This window comes from Nannospalax galili, unplaced genomic scaffold (genome assembly GCF_000622305.1).
Source record: "Nannospalax galili isolate Female #2095 unplaced genomic scaffold, S.galili_v1.0 scaffold32, whole genome shotgun sequence".
NCBI classification, from domain to species: domain Eukaryota; kingdom Metazoa; phylum Chordata; class Mammalia; order Rodentia; family Spalacidae; genus Nannospalax; species Nannospalax galili.
Genome location: NW_008335297.1, coordinates 3,435,541 through 3,454,251, shown reverse-complemented (window position 1 = coordinate 3,454,251; position 18,711 = coordinate 3,435,541). Strand labels below are relative to the sequence as shown.

At 45.1% G+C, this 18,711-nt stretch overlaps 1 protein-coding gene across 3 annotated transcripts in view; it reads left to right on the top strand.

The window, feature by feature from the left end:
• Snx29 (sorting nexin 29) overlaps positions 1 to 18,711 on the top strand; it is a 524,875-nt gene that overhangs the window by 404,982 nt on the left and 101,182 nt on the right. For all 3 annotated transcript variants that reach the window (XM_008829910.3, XM_029562003.1, XM_029562004.1), the window contains 2 exons: positions 8,900 to 8,955; positions 12,422 to 12,503. In XM_008829910.3, the coding sequence (XP_008828132.1) occupies positions 8,900 to 8,955; positions 12,422 to 12,503 (138 nt within the window). The remainder of the gene's footprint in view (positions 1 to 8,899; positions 8,956 to 12,421; positions 12,504 to 18,711) is intronic.

The window sequence follows — 18,711 nt, the reverse complement described above, 5'->3', positions numbered from 1 at the left end:
TACCTTCCTCTATTGAGGGAAGAGATGGAGGCTCTGAGCAGCAAAATGGCCATGCCTGTTGTTGCTCAACCTGGCAGACACAGAGTGGGCACAGTTGGGGGTTCTAGATGGGGGTCTAGGAGTGTGCCTTCTTGCTGCTTTGACTCAGTGCCCCCAAACCCCATATGAGAGTCATCAAGTTCAAAGAAGAGGGAGTGAAGGTGTACCACACATACTCGGGAGGTGTGACGTCAAAGGGCTGATGTCTTCAGCAGGATTCAGTTACTTATTACTTACTGACAAAGGAAATTGAAAAGCCAATTTCTTCCTGGCAGGGCTATTTGTGTCTGATTCTCTGAACTCAAGATTCGTAGCTTACTTACATTTGCAAAGACTTTTCCACATAAGACTATGTTGATAAGTTATGAGGTTTATGATGTAGACATGCTCTTTTGGAAGCCACCATCTAACCCCCTTCTAGCTGCTATTAAAGAATTTAAAATATACAAATAACATATAAATACATTTTCCATATAAACCATCAGACATTAAGTTAAAAACCTCTGTGTCCACCACCCTTGGTTCCATTCCCCTATCACCCAATAATTTTTTAATGAGCTTGGTGCTTATCCTTCTAGACCTTTGTTGGCATAGAAGGAAAATTGTTATTATGCAGCATTGATGGCAGGCACCATATATTATATGTCTTGGTGTCTACATGAGGATTAAAATACCCTTCTTTCCCTCTGTCCCTCCTTCCCTTCCTCCCTCCCTCTTGTATTTTTTTAGAGATGAGCCTTAAAACTCTGTTGACTAAAGAGGAGGTGGTCAGAGACACTGGCAGATAGCTCTGCTCTCTACTGTGCAGCCAGAGTAGGCAGAAGTCCATCAGAGGCTCACCACTGTGAAAGCTAGGGGCACAGACAAAGCTATCTTCCCCTTTGCCTTCACCTGGCTTCTAGCTTTTGTCTGCTCCTCCCAGACGCTTGTGTGTGTCACAGCCATTGCTGTGTCATTAGTGGTATTGATGGGTTGTATGAGGCTGCCTCCCCTGATGGAGTGTGTACTCAGGAACCCCAGGGCTTCTCCTGTTAACTGACAACTCCTTTGTACTTACAGAGGACCTGTCTCTAGATCAGAACTTGATATAAAAGTTTGGGGTAAGCATACATATAACAGGAGAGTATGTCCATTGGTGAAGGGTGTGTTTGGCCCCTCAGGGGCAGGGGCTGCTGAGGCTAGACCTTGGGGGCCCTTAGCTGAGTTTCCAGAGGTCCTCCATGCCTCAGGCCACTGTCCAGTCCTGAGCTGCATCCATGAGGAAGAGGAGTAACTTTTGGTGGCTGAGACCAGCTCTCTACCCAGCCCTGGGTGGGGAAATCCTTCTCTCAAGGCCCCACACCAGTCTACTAGGACAGCTTCTGTTGCCTCACTTCATAGGAGGAAAGGTAAGCCCAGAGAAGGGTTGTAGCTTATGCAGGCTTCACAGCTGAGTCAGATCTGGTCTTTTAAAAAGTAAAGCCAAATAGAACCCAGTTATTTAGATGAGGAAAGAAAATCAAACAAATTATCGTGATTAAAGAACCAATGCTATTATAAATACAGAATTCAGAAAAACATAATTGCTTAATTGATTAACCACCCAACACAATTTTACAATACTTTATTACTTTCTTCAGCTGCATTCTCTAATATAGAGAAAAGAAGCAGGATTCGGCTGACCTTCCAGCCTGAGTGAATATAACTTTTGCAACATTTTGTATGAAAAATTTAGGGAGTTATAAAAGTTTTCAGTGAATAGCTGTGTACTCATCACTTAGATTTTACCTCTAGCATCTCCCTCTGCCTTTATCATCCGTCTGTCACCCATCACTCATCCATCCATTATTTGTTGTTTTTAAATATTCATTTTGAGCTAAATTGCAGACATCAGCACACATTTCCTCCAAAACACTTAAAGACAAATTTTGAACTTCACCACATCCTGGAGTGCCTGCCCCTGCCTGGTGGTCCCCATGCTCCTCTCCCAGAGGCAAGGATTCTTCTGTTCTTTTCCCTTAGGAATCTAATTTAAAACTGCATGATTATTAAATTTGTTCTGAGAAGATTAACAACTTGTACGTGGTAAAAATGTATAAAGTACCAAGTTTGATAGAAAAGAAACACTTTTCTCTCCTTTGTTTCCATGGCCTTCCTTTCAAAGTGTCCTATCGTGCATACAGGTGCACAGCTCTCTGCCCTCTTCATTAGGTGTTTGGTGTCAGGCTTTGGCTCTTGGCACTCATAGAGGCCAGCCCCTAATTAGCAGAGAAGGCCTGTTGTAGTTTTTTTAGGTAGCTATGTAGTCTGACTCTAGCTGTGCCGTGTTTTATATAACGATTCATGACTTGTTTCAGCTTGTATCACCATACGTGGTGCTGCAGTAAATGTCTGTATATTTGGCTTCGTGCATATGTTGTCTAAGCATCTTAATTGCTTGGAAAGAAACTAGATGTCCATTCTTAGTAAATTGGATCATTTGCTCTTGCTCCTTCCTTCCCTTCCCTCCTCCAGCCATCCATTTATCCATCTGTCCATCTGGACGTCTACTCCTCTGTCCATGCAGAAGGAACATTCATTGAGCAACTACACTTGCTCAGTGCCACCTTGGGTTCTGGGAATATTGCTTCTGAGACCCTCATAATCTTGTGGGGAAAAGCAGTTCATTAAAAATGAATCCACAGGGGCCGGGTGTGGTGGCGCAGGCCTTTAATCCCAGCACTCGGGAGGCAGAGGCAGGCGGATCTCTGTGAGTTCAAGGCCAGCCTGGTCTACATAGTGAGTTCCAGGACAACTGGGGCTACAGGGAGACCCTGTCTCAAAAAGATAAAAAAAAAAAAGAATCCACAGAAGTCAGGGTGTATGCAAGTTTTCCAGGTCACCCAGGGAATAAAATAAAAAAGCTCTTTAAGACTCTTATACTCTTATTTGCTACTTAATCTCAGTAAAGAGTCCTTGACCTTGAGTGTTTTTTAAACCACAAGGATCTGATGCCTCTAATTATATATTTGTAAAACAGACAAATTAACGGACAAGCTCAGGACCTGAACGTGGTCCAGGCCCTGGGCTGTGCTCCTTGTAGTGGGAGTTGTTTCTGATCTGTTCATCCTCCTTGTGGTGAGGAGTGTTTCTGATAGGTTCTGCAGCTGAGCCTCCACCAACCTGGTTGTCCCAGCTGGAAGACAAAGCTGTCTTTCTACATTTTGTTCCTTATTTAAACATGTGTTGAAAAAGCAGGAATGTCGGTGGGATGAAAAATCTCTTTCATTTTTGGCTGTGCAAACTGAGAGCTAATTGCTTAAGGGATGGCTATTTGAAAACAGATGCACGAGAAAGCAACTCTGGCACACACAGATTTCGGGCACCATTTCATGGTCTGGACAAACATTTGCTGTCCCTGTTATGTCTCCTCCTTGCCTTTTCTTTTGAGCAGTGAGTCTGAGGACTTTGTAATTAAAAGGCAGCAAATAAGATTCCTTTCTTTGGTTCTTTTTATACCCAAATTAACTTATCCTAACCATACACAAAGATTTTGATAAAAGTTGATTGATGTTTCAGTGTGGAAGTCTTGTTTAGACTACTGTGATTCATTGATTTAGTCAATGCCTGTGGTGTGCCAGGTGCTAGACCAGGCTGCTGAGTGTCACGCAACCCATAGATGTGGTGACAGGGAGTTGCAGAGACTGTTCGCTGACACCCTAGGGCTTGTGGGTGGTAGAAGGTGGCAGCGAGAAGTCCGATTAGTTCTGATGGTCTGATTAGTTCTGGTGCATCCTGGAGTGAGGAGTTCTCTCAGCTGTGCTTCCTGTTCCTGCACCTCCCTACCCTCACCCTTGTCAGAGGCGATCCTCAGCTGAAGCTCTGCATGTGAACTTGGGTCATATCATCTTCCAGGCTTCCTAGAGGTGAAATGCATGGAATGAGGACTCTGCTGGGGGAGGCAGCAAACCTCTGTGCTGTAAAGTGCTGATTTTAGAGCCAGACGCCTGAGGTTGAATCCTGCCTCTGGTGCTCACTGGGCTTTGTGTTACTCTATGTCAAACTACTCCAAAACTTAATGACTTAGAAAAGCACAGCCAATCTGGTAGTGGTGGCAAATGTTTGTAATCCCAGCATTTGAGAAGCTGAGGCAGGAGTATCACAAGTTGAAGGCCAGGCTGAGCTATCTAATGAGACCCTGTCTCAAAGAAAAGGCACAACTGTATTCTTACCTCAGTGATTCTGTTTCTTGGCTGGGCTCTGCTGGATGGTTTTCTACTCTGTATGGTGGCCAAAGCTGCAGTGATCTGGGGCTCTAGAGCCGATCCTCCGAAGTAGTTCTCCATTCTTCAGTCTGTTGTGCTGGTGGAATTGATGGCCGGAATGCATCATATGATCTCTTCCCACGTGGAGAGAGTTGAGCACTTGAAGTCCCTGGGGCTCCTGAGTAGGCTGGGATACCAAGGTTGGACTCCTGGCACCTGTACTTTCTCTGTGTTTACTAACAGGAGCCCTCATTTCTTCCCCATGAATGGGGATGGCACCTTGGCTCACAGGCTGTTGACTGGAGGATGTGGGGTGAGTTGTTTTGTGAAGGTGCTTTGTAGTACGGGAAGCATTGATGACATGTGGTGGTGTCTTGTTATTTGTCCATTGGGACTGCAGTAAGGATGGTTCCAAGGATATCCTGTCTATGTGCATGCCTGGGGATTGGGGTGTATGCATTCATGGATGAGCAGGCAGTTGCACCTGTGGGTGCCCTTGTGCGTGTGTCTGTGTGAGTGTATCCATGTCTGTGTGTGTGTTACTAAGGATGGAACCTTGGGTTTCTGGCTTGCTAAGCAGGCACTCTACCACTGAAATATATCCTCAGCCCCCTTTCTGCTTTTTGTTTCCAGACAGGGTCTGACTAAGTAAGTTGCCTAGACTGGCCTTGAACTCACTCTGTAGCCCAGCCAGGTTTTGAACTTGTAATCTTCACAGTCCCTGGAGTAGCCTCACCATCAGCCCTTTCCTTATCTACCATTACCACCTGCACCATGTCCTGATTGTGCCATGGGAGGTGGTGTGCTTGTTTTCCTTGGCTTGGACAAGCTGGCTAATGGTTCCTTCTCTTCTTCCCTTTTTTTTCCTATCCTTTTCCTTTTTCCTTCCTTGCCTTCTTTCTGTCCCCCTCCCTTGTCTCCTTCTAACTTCAGAAGGATTTAGGTAGCACATAGTGGGCATTGTTTTTGGACAGAACCTTCAATATCTTCCTAAGTTGCAAGAATTCCCAAATCAAAACAACAAAGGGAGCCCTGGCCGGAGCCACACATTGACACTGGGGTTGGAGGTTGATGACCAGTAAGACAGCTGCTGGCCTTGGCCTGCCACAGCCCTCATGGAATGCTGAGCCCGGGGCGGTAGTGAAAAACCTTGCTGGTGCAGCTTGCCTTGCCATCTCTCCTGCTGTTCCACACCCTGCTGCTCACAGCACTGAGGGTTTTTTGCTCTGGGAGGTCCCAGGAATCTGGCTGCTCTGTTTCTTTGGTGATGGGCTCTGTCTGTCCTACACTTCAATGCTGACTATACAGCCCAGAGCACAGGCAAATGGGGAGTGGACTTTTTCTGGGGTCAGTGAGGAATGGACAGTTATTTATTATGCCCACATAGAAGACAAACCAAAGAGAAAGCCACATCCCAGAGTTAATTAAGTCTTCCAAGATTCCTCAGGTTCTGGGAGGTGAAAGAGGTATTTATGGCTAGCAACAAGAGAAAGCTGATTTTCCTTACAAAATATCTCTGCCCCACTCATCTTTAATCATTGGAACATGACATGGAATCAGCCTTCTGGCCAGGCTTTGTGGCACAGGCCTGTAATCTAAGCTTAGGAGGCTAAGGTAGGAGGATTCAAGTTCAAGGGTTGCCTTGGTTCCAGAGTGAGTTCTAAGGCAGCCTAGACAAATTAATGAGACCTGTCTCAAATCAGAAAGTAACAAAAGACTGGGGATGTAACATAGTGGTAGAGTGCTTGGATGTGGTAGGTGGTTCCCAGCACTAGAAAGAATAAAAGAATCCACTTCTGACTCTGGCTGTGAGCCCTAGAGGAATTTTGGTGTCATTTTGGGCAGACAGCAGGAAAAGACAAACTTGTAATGTTTAGTAACCTCGACCTAACATTGTCACTGTGCAGTTGGCACCGAGCTTGGCCTGGTTAGCAGCCAGGCTCCACAGAGGCTCCACAGAGGTTCGTTCCCAAGGTCACAGACTTTGTCTGAGCAGCCTCCCCAGCATTCAGGAAGACATATGAACATCTGGCTTGCCAACCCCAGGGAGGCCACAGAATTAGAAGAAAAGCCTCTGAGCCAGCAGAACTTAAAATTAACAACCCCTGGGCACTTACATTCACTGTCCAGAAAGTTCCCAGAAAGCCAATATTCCCTGAGGGGAGACTTACCTGTCGGGGAAATACCTGGTGATTCTTAAGGAAGCACTTTAACTCCCTGTAATCGTGAAGCAATGCCAACCCTTAACCAGCCCGCCTTGTCTTTCTCTCCTTTTTGTTGCCCTTGGCTTCTGCTTCGTGGGGTACACACATTCAGAGGTCCTTCCAAATGGGGTTCCTTGGGGACCAAGCCTGTTCACTTCCTCTTGGAAAGGAGGCTGTCTCCAAAGGAGGAGCTGCTGACTGATAGCCTGTGATGTGAGGCCCTCCTCTTGGGATAGTGGGTCCTTACACAAGCCCTGAAGAACTGTCAGCCTCAGGTGCTGAGGGAAGATTTTGGGAGGGGGTGCAGTAGAGGCTGAGAGCCCCCCCCCGCTTTATCCCTACTGAGAAGGAGCTGGTATCCTGGCAGGGTATCCCTAATTCCACATGGATGAGCACAAGGGTTACAGAGGAAGGCCACATGGCTTCAGTGCCCAGACTCTCTGTTTTCCCATCCCACATGTACCACTGAAGGCAAATACCTCTCCTGCCTGACTTCTTGCATCTTAATGCGTGGAGCTGGAAGAGAATGTAGAAAATACATTTACTTTACTAATTTGATACACAGATTGCTTTGGAATGTGGATCTGTTTGTTGTCACACAACTAAAACATCTTCATTGTAGAAAAGTACAAAAAAGTTCAAAATAGTTTTCTCAGACTCCTCTGACTTTGCCGTCATCATCCGGGCATATTTAGTTCTAACCATATTGACACACAGATGCTGTGTGTCACACTTAGGGACCACATTGGGCATGTGCATTCCCTCACTGCTTTTGAAAAAGACAAGAGTTTTTATGTATGCCATCAAACATTTATCAAAACTACTCTGTGGGAGTAGCTAGTACATTTTTATTTAAGTTTTAAATTAGTAGTACATAAATTTATTTCAAAATGCAAATATGGTAAGAGTGTTCACCATAGGGCTGGGGATGCAATTCAGTGTATAGAATGCTTGCTGAGCATGCGCAAAGCCCTAGCTTCCTTCTCCTGTATTGCATAAACCAGAGTGGTAGAACATACCTGTAATCTCAGCACTAGGGAGGTGGAGGCAGGATGATTAAAAGCTCAAGGTCACTCTGGCCTCTATAGTGAGTTTGATGCAAGCCTCGTTACATGAGATACTGTCTCTAAAATGTGTGATGATAAATAGCCTTGCTCTGTGTAGTGGTCGCCAGTGGCCCAGATTTGCCCCAGTTCCTGTGAGCATGCTGCCCATTGATGCCTTCTGTTCAGTTTTGCAACTTCTTGATGCAAAACCAAGCACATACAATGGGGCAGTTTTTCTCCCCATGTGGCACCACAGCTTGCACTTTGGACCTTGTCTGCTCCAGGACTTTGCTCCACTTACAGATGCTTCTTAGAGGTAGTTGCATAATAGTGCAGAGAGGAAGGCAGCTCTTTCTTTAGAAATACCTTCACAGTTTCTAAAGCATCTCAAAAGATACCTCTTTTCATCTAACAGAAAGATAGGAAATGAAAAATGAGCCTCCTTCTCCACAATCTCATCTATTGTCAGTGATAGTGACTGGTACTGTTTATTATGTATTTTCCAGGGTGTCTCTCCCCTTCGTTCATTTCCCTTCCCTTTCCTTCTATCTTCTCTCCCTTAAGATTTGTCTTTATTATTTTATTCATGTCTATGGATGTGTGTGTAGATGAATGTATGTATGCCATATGTGTGCATGTCTATGGAGAACAGCAAAGGGTGTCCACCCCCTCAGGGTTGATCTTTGATATACATTTTGGTTGGTGTGTTGGAATGTTATTTCTAGATCATTTTGGCAGTGGTTTCCTCTCAAAGGATGAGGCTATTTTAGGAATCTTGGTTCATACAGTGTCACAAATATATCACCCCTTACCAGCCACCTGCAGGAAGGTGATGAACACCAAAGCAGCTGAGTGAAGAGTTCTCCTTGTTGGGTTTGCGCCTTCGTAGGGAATTCTGGCCTGGGGCTCAGTTTAATTGCCTCGCTGCTGGTACCCACCCAGGCCTCAGCCCAGGCCACTCTCCCACCAGACTGGTGTGCATGAGCTAAAAGGTGCCCTTTAGTGGGTGTGTCTGTGTGTGGTACTCATCATGGTGACAATGGATTTTTTTTTTCTTTGCACAGATGATATCTTGTGTCTACGCTTCTAATTAGTCCTTTATAGCTTCAAAATTACATGCTTTTATATGCTGTGATTATCTCAATAGGATTAACAGTCCTTTTTCCATAAAGATAATTGAGATCACACTGGTGGCATATTTTTATGACTGCAACATCATCTTCAGCCGTCCTGCCATGAAATCTCTCATTGTTTCCCTATAACTACTTTTCCACCTCATTCTCAGAGGGAAATGTTTGAGGGCACAGAGAAACAGCAGTCTGCAGTAAATTTGCAAACACTGGTAACCAATGCCTTCTCTTTCTTTTCTTCCCTCTCCTAATGGCAGGTGCCTGGAGATATGAGCCAAACATCTGAAGACCAGAGTTTGTCAGATTTTGAAATGTAAGTCCATATATGTGCTCTTGAGGGACCTTTAGAAATATAACTCAGTGGAAACCTATGTCCTTAAGGCCATAGGGCAAGGCAGAGATCCCTGGGAAGCTCACACAAGGTTGATTTGGTTGGAGAGGTGGGGAGTTTTCTGAGGTCTTAGCCACCTGGGCATTTAAAAACATTTTGATTTGGGCTGACATTTGAATTTTTTAAGGCATCACATAAAGTTTTAATTTTTAAATTTTTCATTGAAAGTTGAGTTGGCACACTTGGGAGGCCACAGTCAGCTGGAGTTCAAGAGGGGCTCCTTTTGTATAGGGCCTATGCCCTCTGCTTTGCTGCAGTCCCCCCTTTCCCTGATGCCTCCCTGTGGCCCAGCCATAGTCTCCATTGCTGTGGCTTTATAGGACTCTGTTCAGTGCCTCTGCTGGTAACCCCTGAGGAAGCCTTTGCTCTTCAGGTGATTTCTACTGGGAGTCATGTATTCTCTCTAGGCGTACCCACAACGTGGGGCTCAGGGCCAGACTGAGCCTCTTTTCACTCTCACACAGCTGTGGTGGGTGGAAGAAGGTACAGTCTCTCTTTTCTTGGGCCCAGGAATTCAGGGCCAGCCAGGTAACAAAGTGAAACCCTGTCTCAATAAAATAAAAAAGGCCAACCTCCCCAGGAACAGTCACACAGGAAAAGCCACTTCTGGAGTAGGAGGAATGGAGGACACTGGAAAGAAAGCTTTTTGTTTGTTTTTAGAGCCAGGAGACCTGTACTGAGATTTGGGGCACTGGATATAGAACAGTGTGACCTTGGGTCAGGCAAGTCATGTTACCTCACCAGGACTTAACGTGTCCCTTTGTAACATGAAAGCTGTGGGACTAACTTTCCAGAGTATGTTAGCGATTGGAATGGGATTATAGACAGCACAGGGCATTGAGAGGCTCTACTGTCTTGGGTGCTGTCATGAAGGTGGGGTGAAGCAGGGGGAAAAGAATGATCAGTGTTGGAGATGAGCATATATATATATACATATATATATATATACATATATATATACACACACACACTCAGCTATAGAGTCTTCAAATGTGTGATGTACAAACTGACTGAAATTAAGTCAATTCTGTGATGATAGTTCAGGATTTCATACCCCACTTTCACTACCAGAACAACTGGAAAGAAGATCAATAAGGAATTGAACTTGAACAGCACTATAAAACAACTAGACATAGCAGATTGTATATATGAGAGATTATATATATGAGAGAGAGAGAGAGAGAGAGAGAGAGAGAGAGAGCCAGCACATTCCACCAAATAGAATATACACTTATGTTAGTCAGCTTTCTATTACTATAACAAAGTACCTGAGGCAATCAGCTTATAGAGTTAAAAGGGTCATTTTGTTTTGTAGGCTTTGATCTTTGATCCATGGTTGGAAAGACCCATGGTTCTTGGGCCAGTGCTGAGGTAGCATGTCATGGCTGGCAGCAAGCTGTCTACCTCAAGGTGGCTGGGAAGCAAAGAGAACTAAGGAGGGATTGTGGCCCCAGAATCCCCTTTCTCTAGGCCTTACCATCTCTCATTAGCGTCACAGACAGAGGATCAATCCTTTAACACATAGGCCTTTGACTCCCTCCATATTTAAGATAGAAAAACTGTCTTCCCAGATGCACATGGAACATTCTCCAAGTTAGACTATGCCTCAATGCATTTTTAAAAACTGAAATTATACTGTCTTCTTGACCACGGACATTTTAAAAAACTGAAATTAAGCTGAGTGTCTTCTTGACCATGGTATAAGACTGGTCTCCTCTCATGTTCAGCAGCTTGCTTTATGAGGGAGGAGGCTGTATCTCCATTCCCCTGTCTCTGGTGCCTAGAATGGTGTCTGGCACATAGTAGGTCTTCACTGGTCCTACTACATTCACTGATTCATGAATGAATGAGTAAACAAACAGCAGGACCACAGGAACTGACATGGAGGGCGATGGTCACATAACCAGTCAGTTCCGACATGGTATGGCAAACTTCTGAAAGGAGAACATACGACCCAGTCTGGAGTCACCTGCTGTGGATCCTGGGAGATCACCTGGCCCTTCCCAGTGCAGGAACTGAAATGGAGCCAGAGTTTCCTGCACTACTGGTCCCAGTTGACACAGAAACAAACCAGGATGCTCTCGGACTCGCAGACCATTGGGACTTTTGCCTGTGAAATGCTGTTAGATGCACAGACAAATTTGATGGTTCAGAAATGCAGTTTGTGCTTTGAGCCCTGGATACGTGGTCACTCAGGACCTATTTTCCTCAGGAAGGAGGTCATTGCCTCAGCCCAGAGATTAAAAGTGTTGTTTCCAGAGGAACCCTCACTCTAAGGATATGAGACCATTAAGCTGTGGAATCTTCCATGATCAGCATCTTCTACAAACCTAAGACGCTGGAGTTTTGAGCAGGAAAGTTCAGGAAGTGCCCCTTTCTGAATAGCTCTGGGTAGAGGCAAGGCAGGGCCTTCCAGGTGGGGCAGCACAAAGCAGAAGCGTAGGTGATCAGGTTGCTCCCCAAGGTCTCAGCCATAGTATAACCACTTCAGATCTGTGATCTGGGTCTAGCAAGTTATACCTGGTCAAGTCACTCCTGAAGGCAGAACTGAGAAATAACCAAAACACACCCGAACAGGCCTTGGGCAGTTCACATTGGGGTTGAGTGAGTTAATATAAGACAGGCATGGAGCTGCACGTGTAAGGTACCCAGATAGGATTTCGTATTTGAAGATTTATTTTCCTGTGGTGCTGGCAACTGAATGAACCCAAGACTTGCTTATAGTAGGCAAGCACTCTGCCACCGAGCTGCACCTCTCTGTAGCTGAATTTCAGTCTTGCTCATCTTAGACTACTATACACAGAGCTTTTTGAAAAGTCAGAAGAGGCATTTGTACCAGGCACCTGAGTTTTCCAACTTGCTGTTTTCTGTTGTCCTTCCATCCCCCACCTCCAAACCACATCACCCTCATAGCCTTGTGTGTCAGTTTCCTCAGCTCTTGTGTGGAGTTTCATCTGAAAATGGGACCAGGGTCTGAAGTCAGTGCAGTAGAGGGGCAGGTGGCTCCACTGGATGCTCCAGGAACTGGGTGTTACGGTGTAAGACCTCCCATAGCTCCCTATTACTATTGCTTTGTCAGATGTGGTGATTGAGCTTCAGATACATCCTGGGACAAGGTCATTTCACTGATAAGAACTAAGAGCAGCTTTCATTCCAGAGTATAAACTGCATGTATAAATTTAAAAAAAAAGTATCTTTTAAAACAAGTCCCTTAAAGATAGTTTTAGCAGGCCTAGTGATAGACTTAAACGTGTCCTTTTTGCAATTAAGTGTGGTCTGTTGTATAATTGGCTTGTTTGAAATGCTTCTCAGAGGAGAAAATTGTTTCCTGTCCTGTCTTTTTTAAAAAAAGTAAAAATGACCTCTCTGATCTCTTTCTTCTGGTCAGATCAAACCGGGCTCTGATAAATGTCTGGATTCCGTCTGTGTTTCTCCGAGGCAAAGCAGCAAATGCATTCCACGTATATCAGGTAAGCGCCAGGGTTTCACACAAACATCACTTTTATTAAGTCAGGTGCTTTGCCTGTTGGCAGTCTGGAGCCATTTGTATTATGTGTATATATGTGCATATGCAGGATCTGTGCAGAGGCCTGCAGTCAGGCAGGAGGAAGTACATGGGGTTTCCTTGCATTAGCCATGCTTTTAGTGTGGCCACTGCAGAAGCTCAGCTCCGACTGCCTGATGCGCAGTGAGGACCTGTGGGCTTGTGTTGCAGCCAAGAAGTCCAAGGGTGAGCAGGGCCTCAGGCATCCTGACCTATGCTCAGGTCAGTCAGAAGCTGTTTCATCCATTTTCCTGCAAATGTCATGATTTCATTTTTCTTTCTGCTTGAATAAAATTCTCTTGTGTGTTTGAACCATATTTTCCTTAACCATCTGAAAATGGACATTTAGGCTGGTTCCATTTTTGGCTGTTATGAACAGTGCAGCAGTAAATATGGACATGCAAATATGTCTGTGGTATGTTGACTGACAGTCCTTGGGGTATATAACCCAGAAGTGGTATGAGTCTCATATGGTTATTCCAGTTTTAGTTTTTTAGGAACTTAAGTATCCCCCCCTCCTTGCCGGCATTTGTTGGTTTTTTTATTTGCTTTTTCATGAGAGCCATTCTGATTGGGGCAGGATAGAATCCCATAGCAGTTTTAATTTGCATTTCCTTGCTGGTTAATGATGTTGAATTTTTTTTTCCCAGTACTACTGATCTCACATATGCTAGGCAAGCGCTCTACCGTTGGGCCATATTCCCAGCCCCTGAGCACTTTGTAAATACTTATTGCCCAATTGTGTTTCTTCTTTTGAGAACTGTCTGTTCAGTTTCTTGGCCTTTATTGATTGGAAGATTTCTTTTTTCCATGTTTGGTTTCTTAGTTTTGCATACATTCTAGGCATTAAGCTCATCTGATTGTCTCTGGTCAGTGTTTAGAAGCATCTTGAAAGCTTTGTTGCAGTGTTTCTCATATCATGGATGGAAGGTGATTTATTTAAATAATGGAACCACTGGGCATTGTTCTGTAAGACTGTTAAAAAATGCATGCTATTTAATTCTACAAGACTTGAGAAAATTTCTAGAGAAGCATACAGAATAGGATGATAAAAGAGAAGAAAAATGTACCAGGGTCAGATAAAATATAAACTCTGAAAGCTTGAAAGGCAGAAGTGGAAGCTATAGATATTTATTCTGAGGGCCAACATGGTTCTCCTTCGAATTTCCTAAGGGCTTCTTGACATCCATTGGCAAATGGGAATGTGATTGGTTATTCTGGGTAATTCCATTGTTGATGACAAGAAAAGGTGGTAATTCCTCAAAAGGAGCTAAAAGACCCTCCACCTGGGGCTTTAGATTGACCAGTAATGAAGATGAAACAGTCTTCCATTACACCCATATGACAAAGCACTCTCTTCTTTCCTAGGCTCTCCTTGGAAGGAAGATGAGGGCATAACTAAGGGCAGTCAAAGTTAGTGCCTGTGGAGAGCCCAGGCATGCAGCTTTCTCAGAACTGCGCTGTCTCATACCACAGCCACTGCCACAAATGGCTGTTTAGATTGAAAACTGAATAAATTGAACAGTTCAGTTCCTCAAGAGCAATGCAAGGTGGGACACTGGCATAAAAGCATGAGCAGACTACATTATAATATATAATATAATAAATACACTATACTAGCTGTATTTCAGTGCTTAGTAGTCATGAGTGCTGGTGGAAGCCATGTTATTGCACAGTGAGGATAATGTCTCCCCTAGGACAGACACTTCTGTGGGGTCATACTGCCTGATACCATGCCTCCCAGGGAGGAGGACAGCAGGGTCTCATGTGTTCTGAGTGAGAAGTTGGGAGGATAGCAATCTAAGTGCAGATGGCTGAGCTTCAGGGAGAGCCCCTCCCACACAGTGCTTCAGTGGCTTCTAGTGCAGGGGTGCCCAGCTTGTTGACATTGTCACCTCTGTCATCTGAGAATGTGTTGGGCTACATTCATAACTATGGTTATGGGCCCTGTGGGCCCCAGGCTAGATGTGCCTGCCTAGTCCCTGGAGGAGAACATTCCAGCTTCATGTAGGAAGCTAGGGTCTGACACCTTTGGCCAGCAACAGGTGTTTGTTTTTCATGGTGTTTATTTTTACATTTGCCTTCTGGTTATGACACAGTTCTATTTTTTTCATGTACTATGGTGAGGTACAATTTCCTTTAAAAATAAATTTTAAGTAAATAGGAAATGAGTCAGCTTAAAGAAAAGTACTAAATTCACAGTAGTGAAAGGAGCATAAAGTCAAGAGCGATGCCAGGTGGGACATTGGCAAAAAAGCATGAGAAGACTCCATTATAATATAAATAGTAATTACTGGCTGCAGACCCCCCCACACACACACACACACTGGTTTGTGTGCTGTATAAATTAGCGCCCTCCATGTCACAGCATCCTTGTGAGGTAAGAGACTCTTACCTTTGTCTTATGGGTGAGGAAGCAGAGACACAGAGAAGCAACTCATTTAGTACCATGGCTTTTTACCTCAAACAAATCTTTGATTTATAGAGATGCAGTCCTGTGTAGTTACTGTCTTAGTTACTCTCTCATTGCTGTGATCAAATGACCTGAATAAAAACGCCTTAAGGGAAAAGTGTTTATTCTGGTGTATAGCGCCAGAGGGATAGAATCTGTCATGGAGGGAAGACACCACCACAGGCAGGGAAGGCTGGAGGAGGCTGGCTAGTCACATTGCATGTGCACTCAGGATGCAGAGTGAACAGAAAGTGGGTTGGGCTGTAAAACATCAAGGCCCACCCCCATGGACTTGCTCCAGCACAGCTCCACCTCCTAAAGGTTCCACAGCCTTCCCAAACATCACCACCAGTTGGAGACCAGGTGTCCATCACTTGAGCCAATGGGGAATTTTCACATACAAACCTCAACACTGACTGATAATAGAACAAGCTCTTTAGAAATGCCTAGAAAAAAACAACTGGGACAGTTGCCTTCATTCCAAAGAGAAAAGCTCAGACTGGCTTAGATTTGCCACAGGGAAACACCTGCACACCTTTGATGATGGACAGGTGTCTTTGGCCTCTGCAGCATGCACAACCTACGTGCATACACGCATGGATGCACACATGCTCCTGCACTCTCCTCCAGCCTTCTAGATGCAAAGGCAACCAGAAGCAGTTGCCTTAGAAAGTGGTGGAAGCAGGTGCTGTCTCATCGTAACCATTACAGCCATAGTGGGGCCCCAGGGTTGCTCCGTCAGGACATATTGTTGGTAGAATGTCAGGTCCCCAAAGCTTGCCTGGAGGGATGGCTGACCTCTCCAATGCCAAAGGCTCAAGACACCTGGCCTGCATTGTACACATTGCATTAAACTCTCAGCACTTGTGCTGTGCAGGAGGTCTGTACTTACATGTGGGAGGAAGAAGTCCTAGCAGAAACTGCTGTCCATCCAAGAGGAGTGAATTAGAAAAGATTGTATTCCTGCAGGGCGGGGCCCAAAGCGGGCCTGGGCAGCATTTGAGCAGTTTTCAGAACACAAGTAGTACTGGCTTCCAGAGTCTTCCTGATTAAAGCTTTTATCCATAAGAATTCCTTATACTTTGGGATCTGCGAATGCCTGGCTGCCCAGTAGGCAGGAGCCAGAGACAAAATAGCCAAGTGGCAATAAATAGATAGGGAGGAAACAAACCAGAGCCACTGTGCCTCCTCAAACTCGCCCTCTGCTGCTCCTCCAATCTCTGCTAATATGCTGTAGTTGTGGTTGTTGTTTGATTGTCCATCACTTCCACATGATGCAATTAAGTTTGTTGTCGATCAGTGCATTCCTATGCCTTATACCTTATGCCTCTGCAAATGTTTGACATTCTTCACCAAATAACCCAGCTTCCAAACAGGTTTGAGATCAGCGTCAATGGTCAGCTGAAATGTCTAGAGAGCGATCTTGGACCTTAAAAGAACTCACCTATTTTTTTTCTTCCTTCGGCAAATATTACAGCTACTAAATTGACATGAAATAATACATCAGCACACTTATTTCCTGAGCCCTTGGGTCCCTCCCTTTGAAAGTACCTTTTGTCTCAGTACACCTGGCATCTGTTGTCTATGCAAGATTAATTTCAGCCTTTGAATTGACTGCCCAGAAACTCAGGCCCATGTACAGTATTCTACTTATACAGAGAGCTAATTAGGTCTCCTTTTGTAAAGAGTGTTGCTTTGTTTCAGCAAAGCCTTTTTGTTTTCGAATAAGCCCTCTTTCCTAGAGGCCACAGGGCATTATTGTGTTGTCTTGGCTGAGAGGAAATGTGGTATCCTAGGAAGAGACACTCAGAATTTGAGCAAACCCCGCACCCCACTCCCATCCTGCCAAAGAGATGCATGTAGCTTGAGTGGTTAAAGGTTTATCCAGCTGAGCATGTGAGTAGAGAATGCTGGAAAATTCATTCTTTTTCCTATCAATAATAGATCACAGGCACTCAGTGGGTTGCATAGGGCTCCAGGTGGTTTGGAGGTGGCAGTGTTTTTAGACTCCAGAGTTTTTGGGTTTCTTGACTCTTCTTTCATCTTCTTTCCTGAGATGACTTTCCCTTGGGCCTCAAGTGCCTTTTATCCCAGGCTCTGTCTCTATGCGTGCACACAGAGGGAAGGGAATCCACAGAGTAAGAAAGATGAACTTGCTTAGCCGCATTCAGAAATGGGAGCTGCAGCTGCAGGAGTGGGGGCTGTAAGGAGCCCAGCCAGGCACAGGACATTCCACATTCTGGAGAAGACCAGTCCCCAGCGGCATTGGCTCCTCACTCAGACCTGTTCCCTCCTGTTGCACCTGCTGTTTGTGAGGTGGACTAGAGAACCCACTGCAGGTTTGCCGTGTGGGTCACTGTGATGTCTCTAGCCAGTACTGGCTTACATGCCAGGAGAAACCCTGTGCTGTTTCCTCTAGAATATTCCTGGCCAAGTGCCTGGAGATTGTAGCCCTTAGTCCCCAGATGTTCTTGGAGTGCTCAAAACTTCTGGGAAAGCCTGATATGAGTAGAAAACAGTCTAAGACCACGAAGTCCCTTCTGTCTTCAGGTGTCACTGTTACTCTCTGTACCTGGTTCTGTCTTTCTAATTAGGAGTGACTTTTATTTTTTAATTTTCTTTCATATTATAATTTCTTTGTCCCTAAGCTAATGACCATGGGTCTGCTATGTGCCAAGCCTTTACTTAAAGTTTGAAGAGCTGGTGGTCAGCCAAATTTGACATAGAGCTTACCCTCATCCACCCTACATCTAGTGGAGGAGACAGCAACTATGGAAGGAAGCAAAGTGCTCTACAGGAGGAGGTGTTAGGGTCCGAAATTCAGTGGGTTTTTCCCAGGGAACAATCCACAAGCACAGAGATGTAACACTCAAGCAGAGCTTTATTGAGCCAGCTAGCTGGGGTCGACCGTCCTCCCACGACACGCAGGTCTGGTTGGAGCAATCGACCCCGAAGCAACTTCAGGCAGAGATTATATAGGCTTCCACAGCCGTTGCACAAACCCCGCGCCCGCGCTTTTTGCACAATCCAATAGTTTCAAAACAAGAACAACCAATCACTTCAAAACAAGAAAATGTTGTAACCCCCCTTTAGGTGTCCCAATCCGGGAGGGTGGTATGTGTCTGGCGCAACCCTCTCCTGTTATCTTGTGTAAGCATGCAGGCCTACGTGACTGGTCACCCTTCCCTGTTATCTTGTGTAAGCAGGCATGCTTTCATGACTGGTCACAGGCCAGGCTCTGGGGCCGCAGCTCTTGCATCTATCTCCGGGTGTCTGTGTTTCTTCACAAGCAGTTAATTCAAATTCTTTCTCTTTAACCCTTGACATCTTTTGCCCCCCTCCCTTACAGAGGGAGGGTGGGAGAGATGGAACACCTGCACCTTGCAGTGTGGGCATGGCCACATGTGACAACATATATGCTAAGCCCAGGGCACAGTATGTGATTTCTGTGTGGACATTACCCCTCTGTTCATGTTTGGTTTCTGTGTTTGTGTTGCTGTGCTCAACACTATGACCAAAAGCAACTTGAGGGAAAAAGGGTTTATTTGGCTTACAAGTTACAGTTCATCATGGTGGGAAGCCAAGGCAGGAACTGAGGCAGAGACCATGGAGGAATGCTGCTTAAGCTTGCTGGCTTCTTCCCTCTGGCTTGCTCAGCTATCTTTTTTATAAAGCCCTGGCC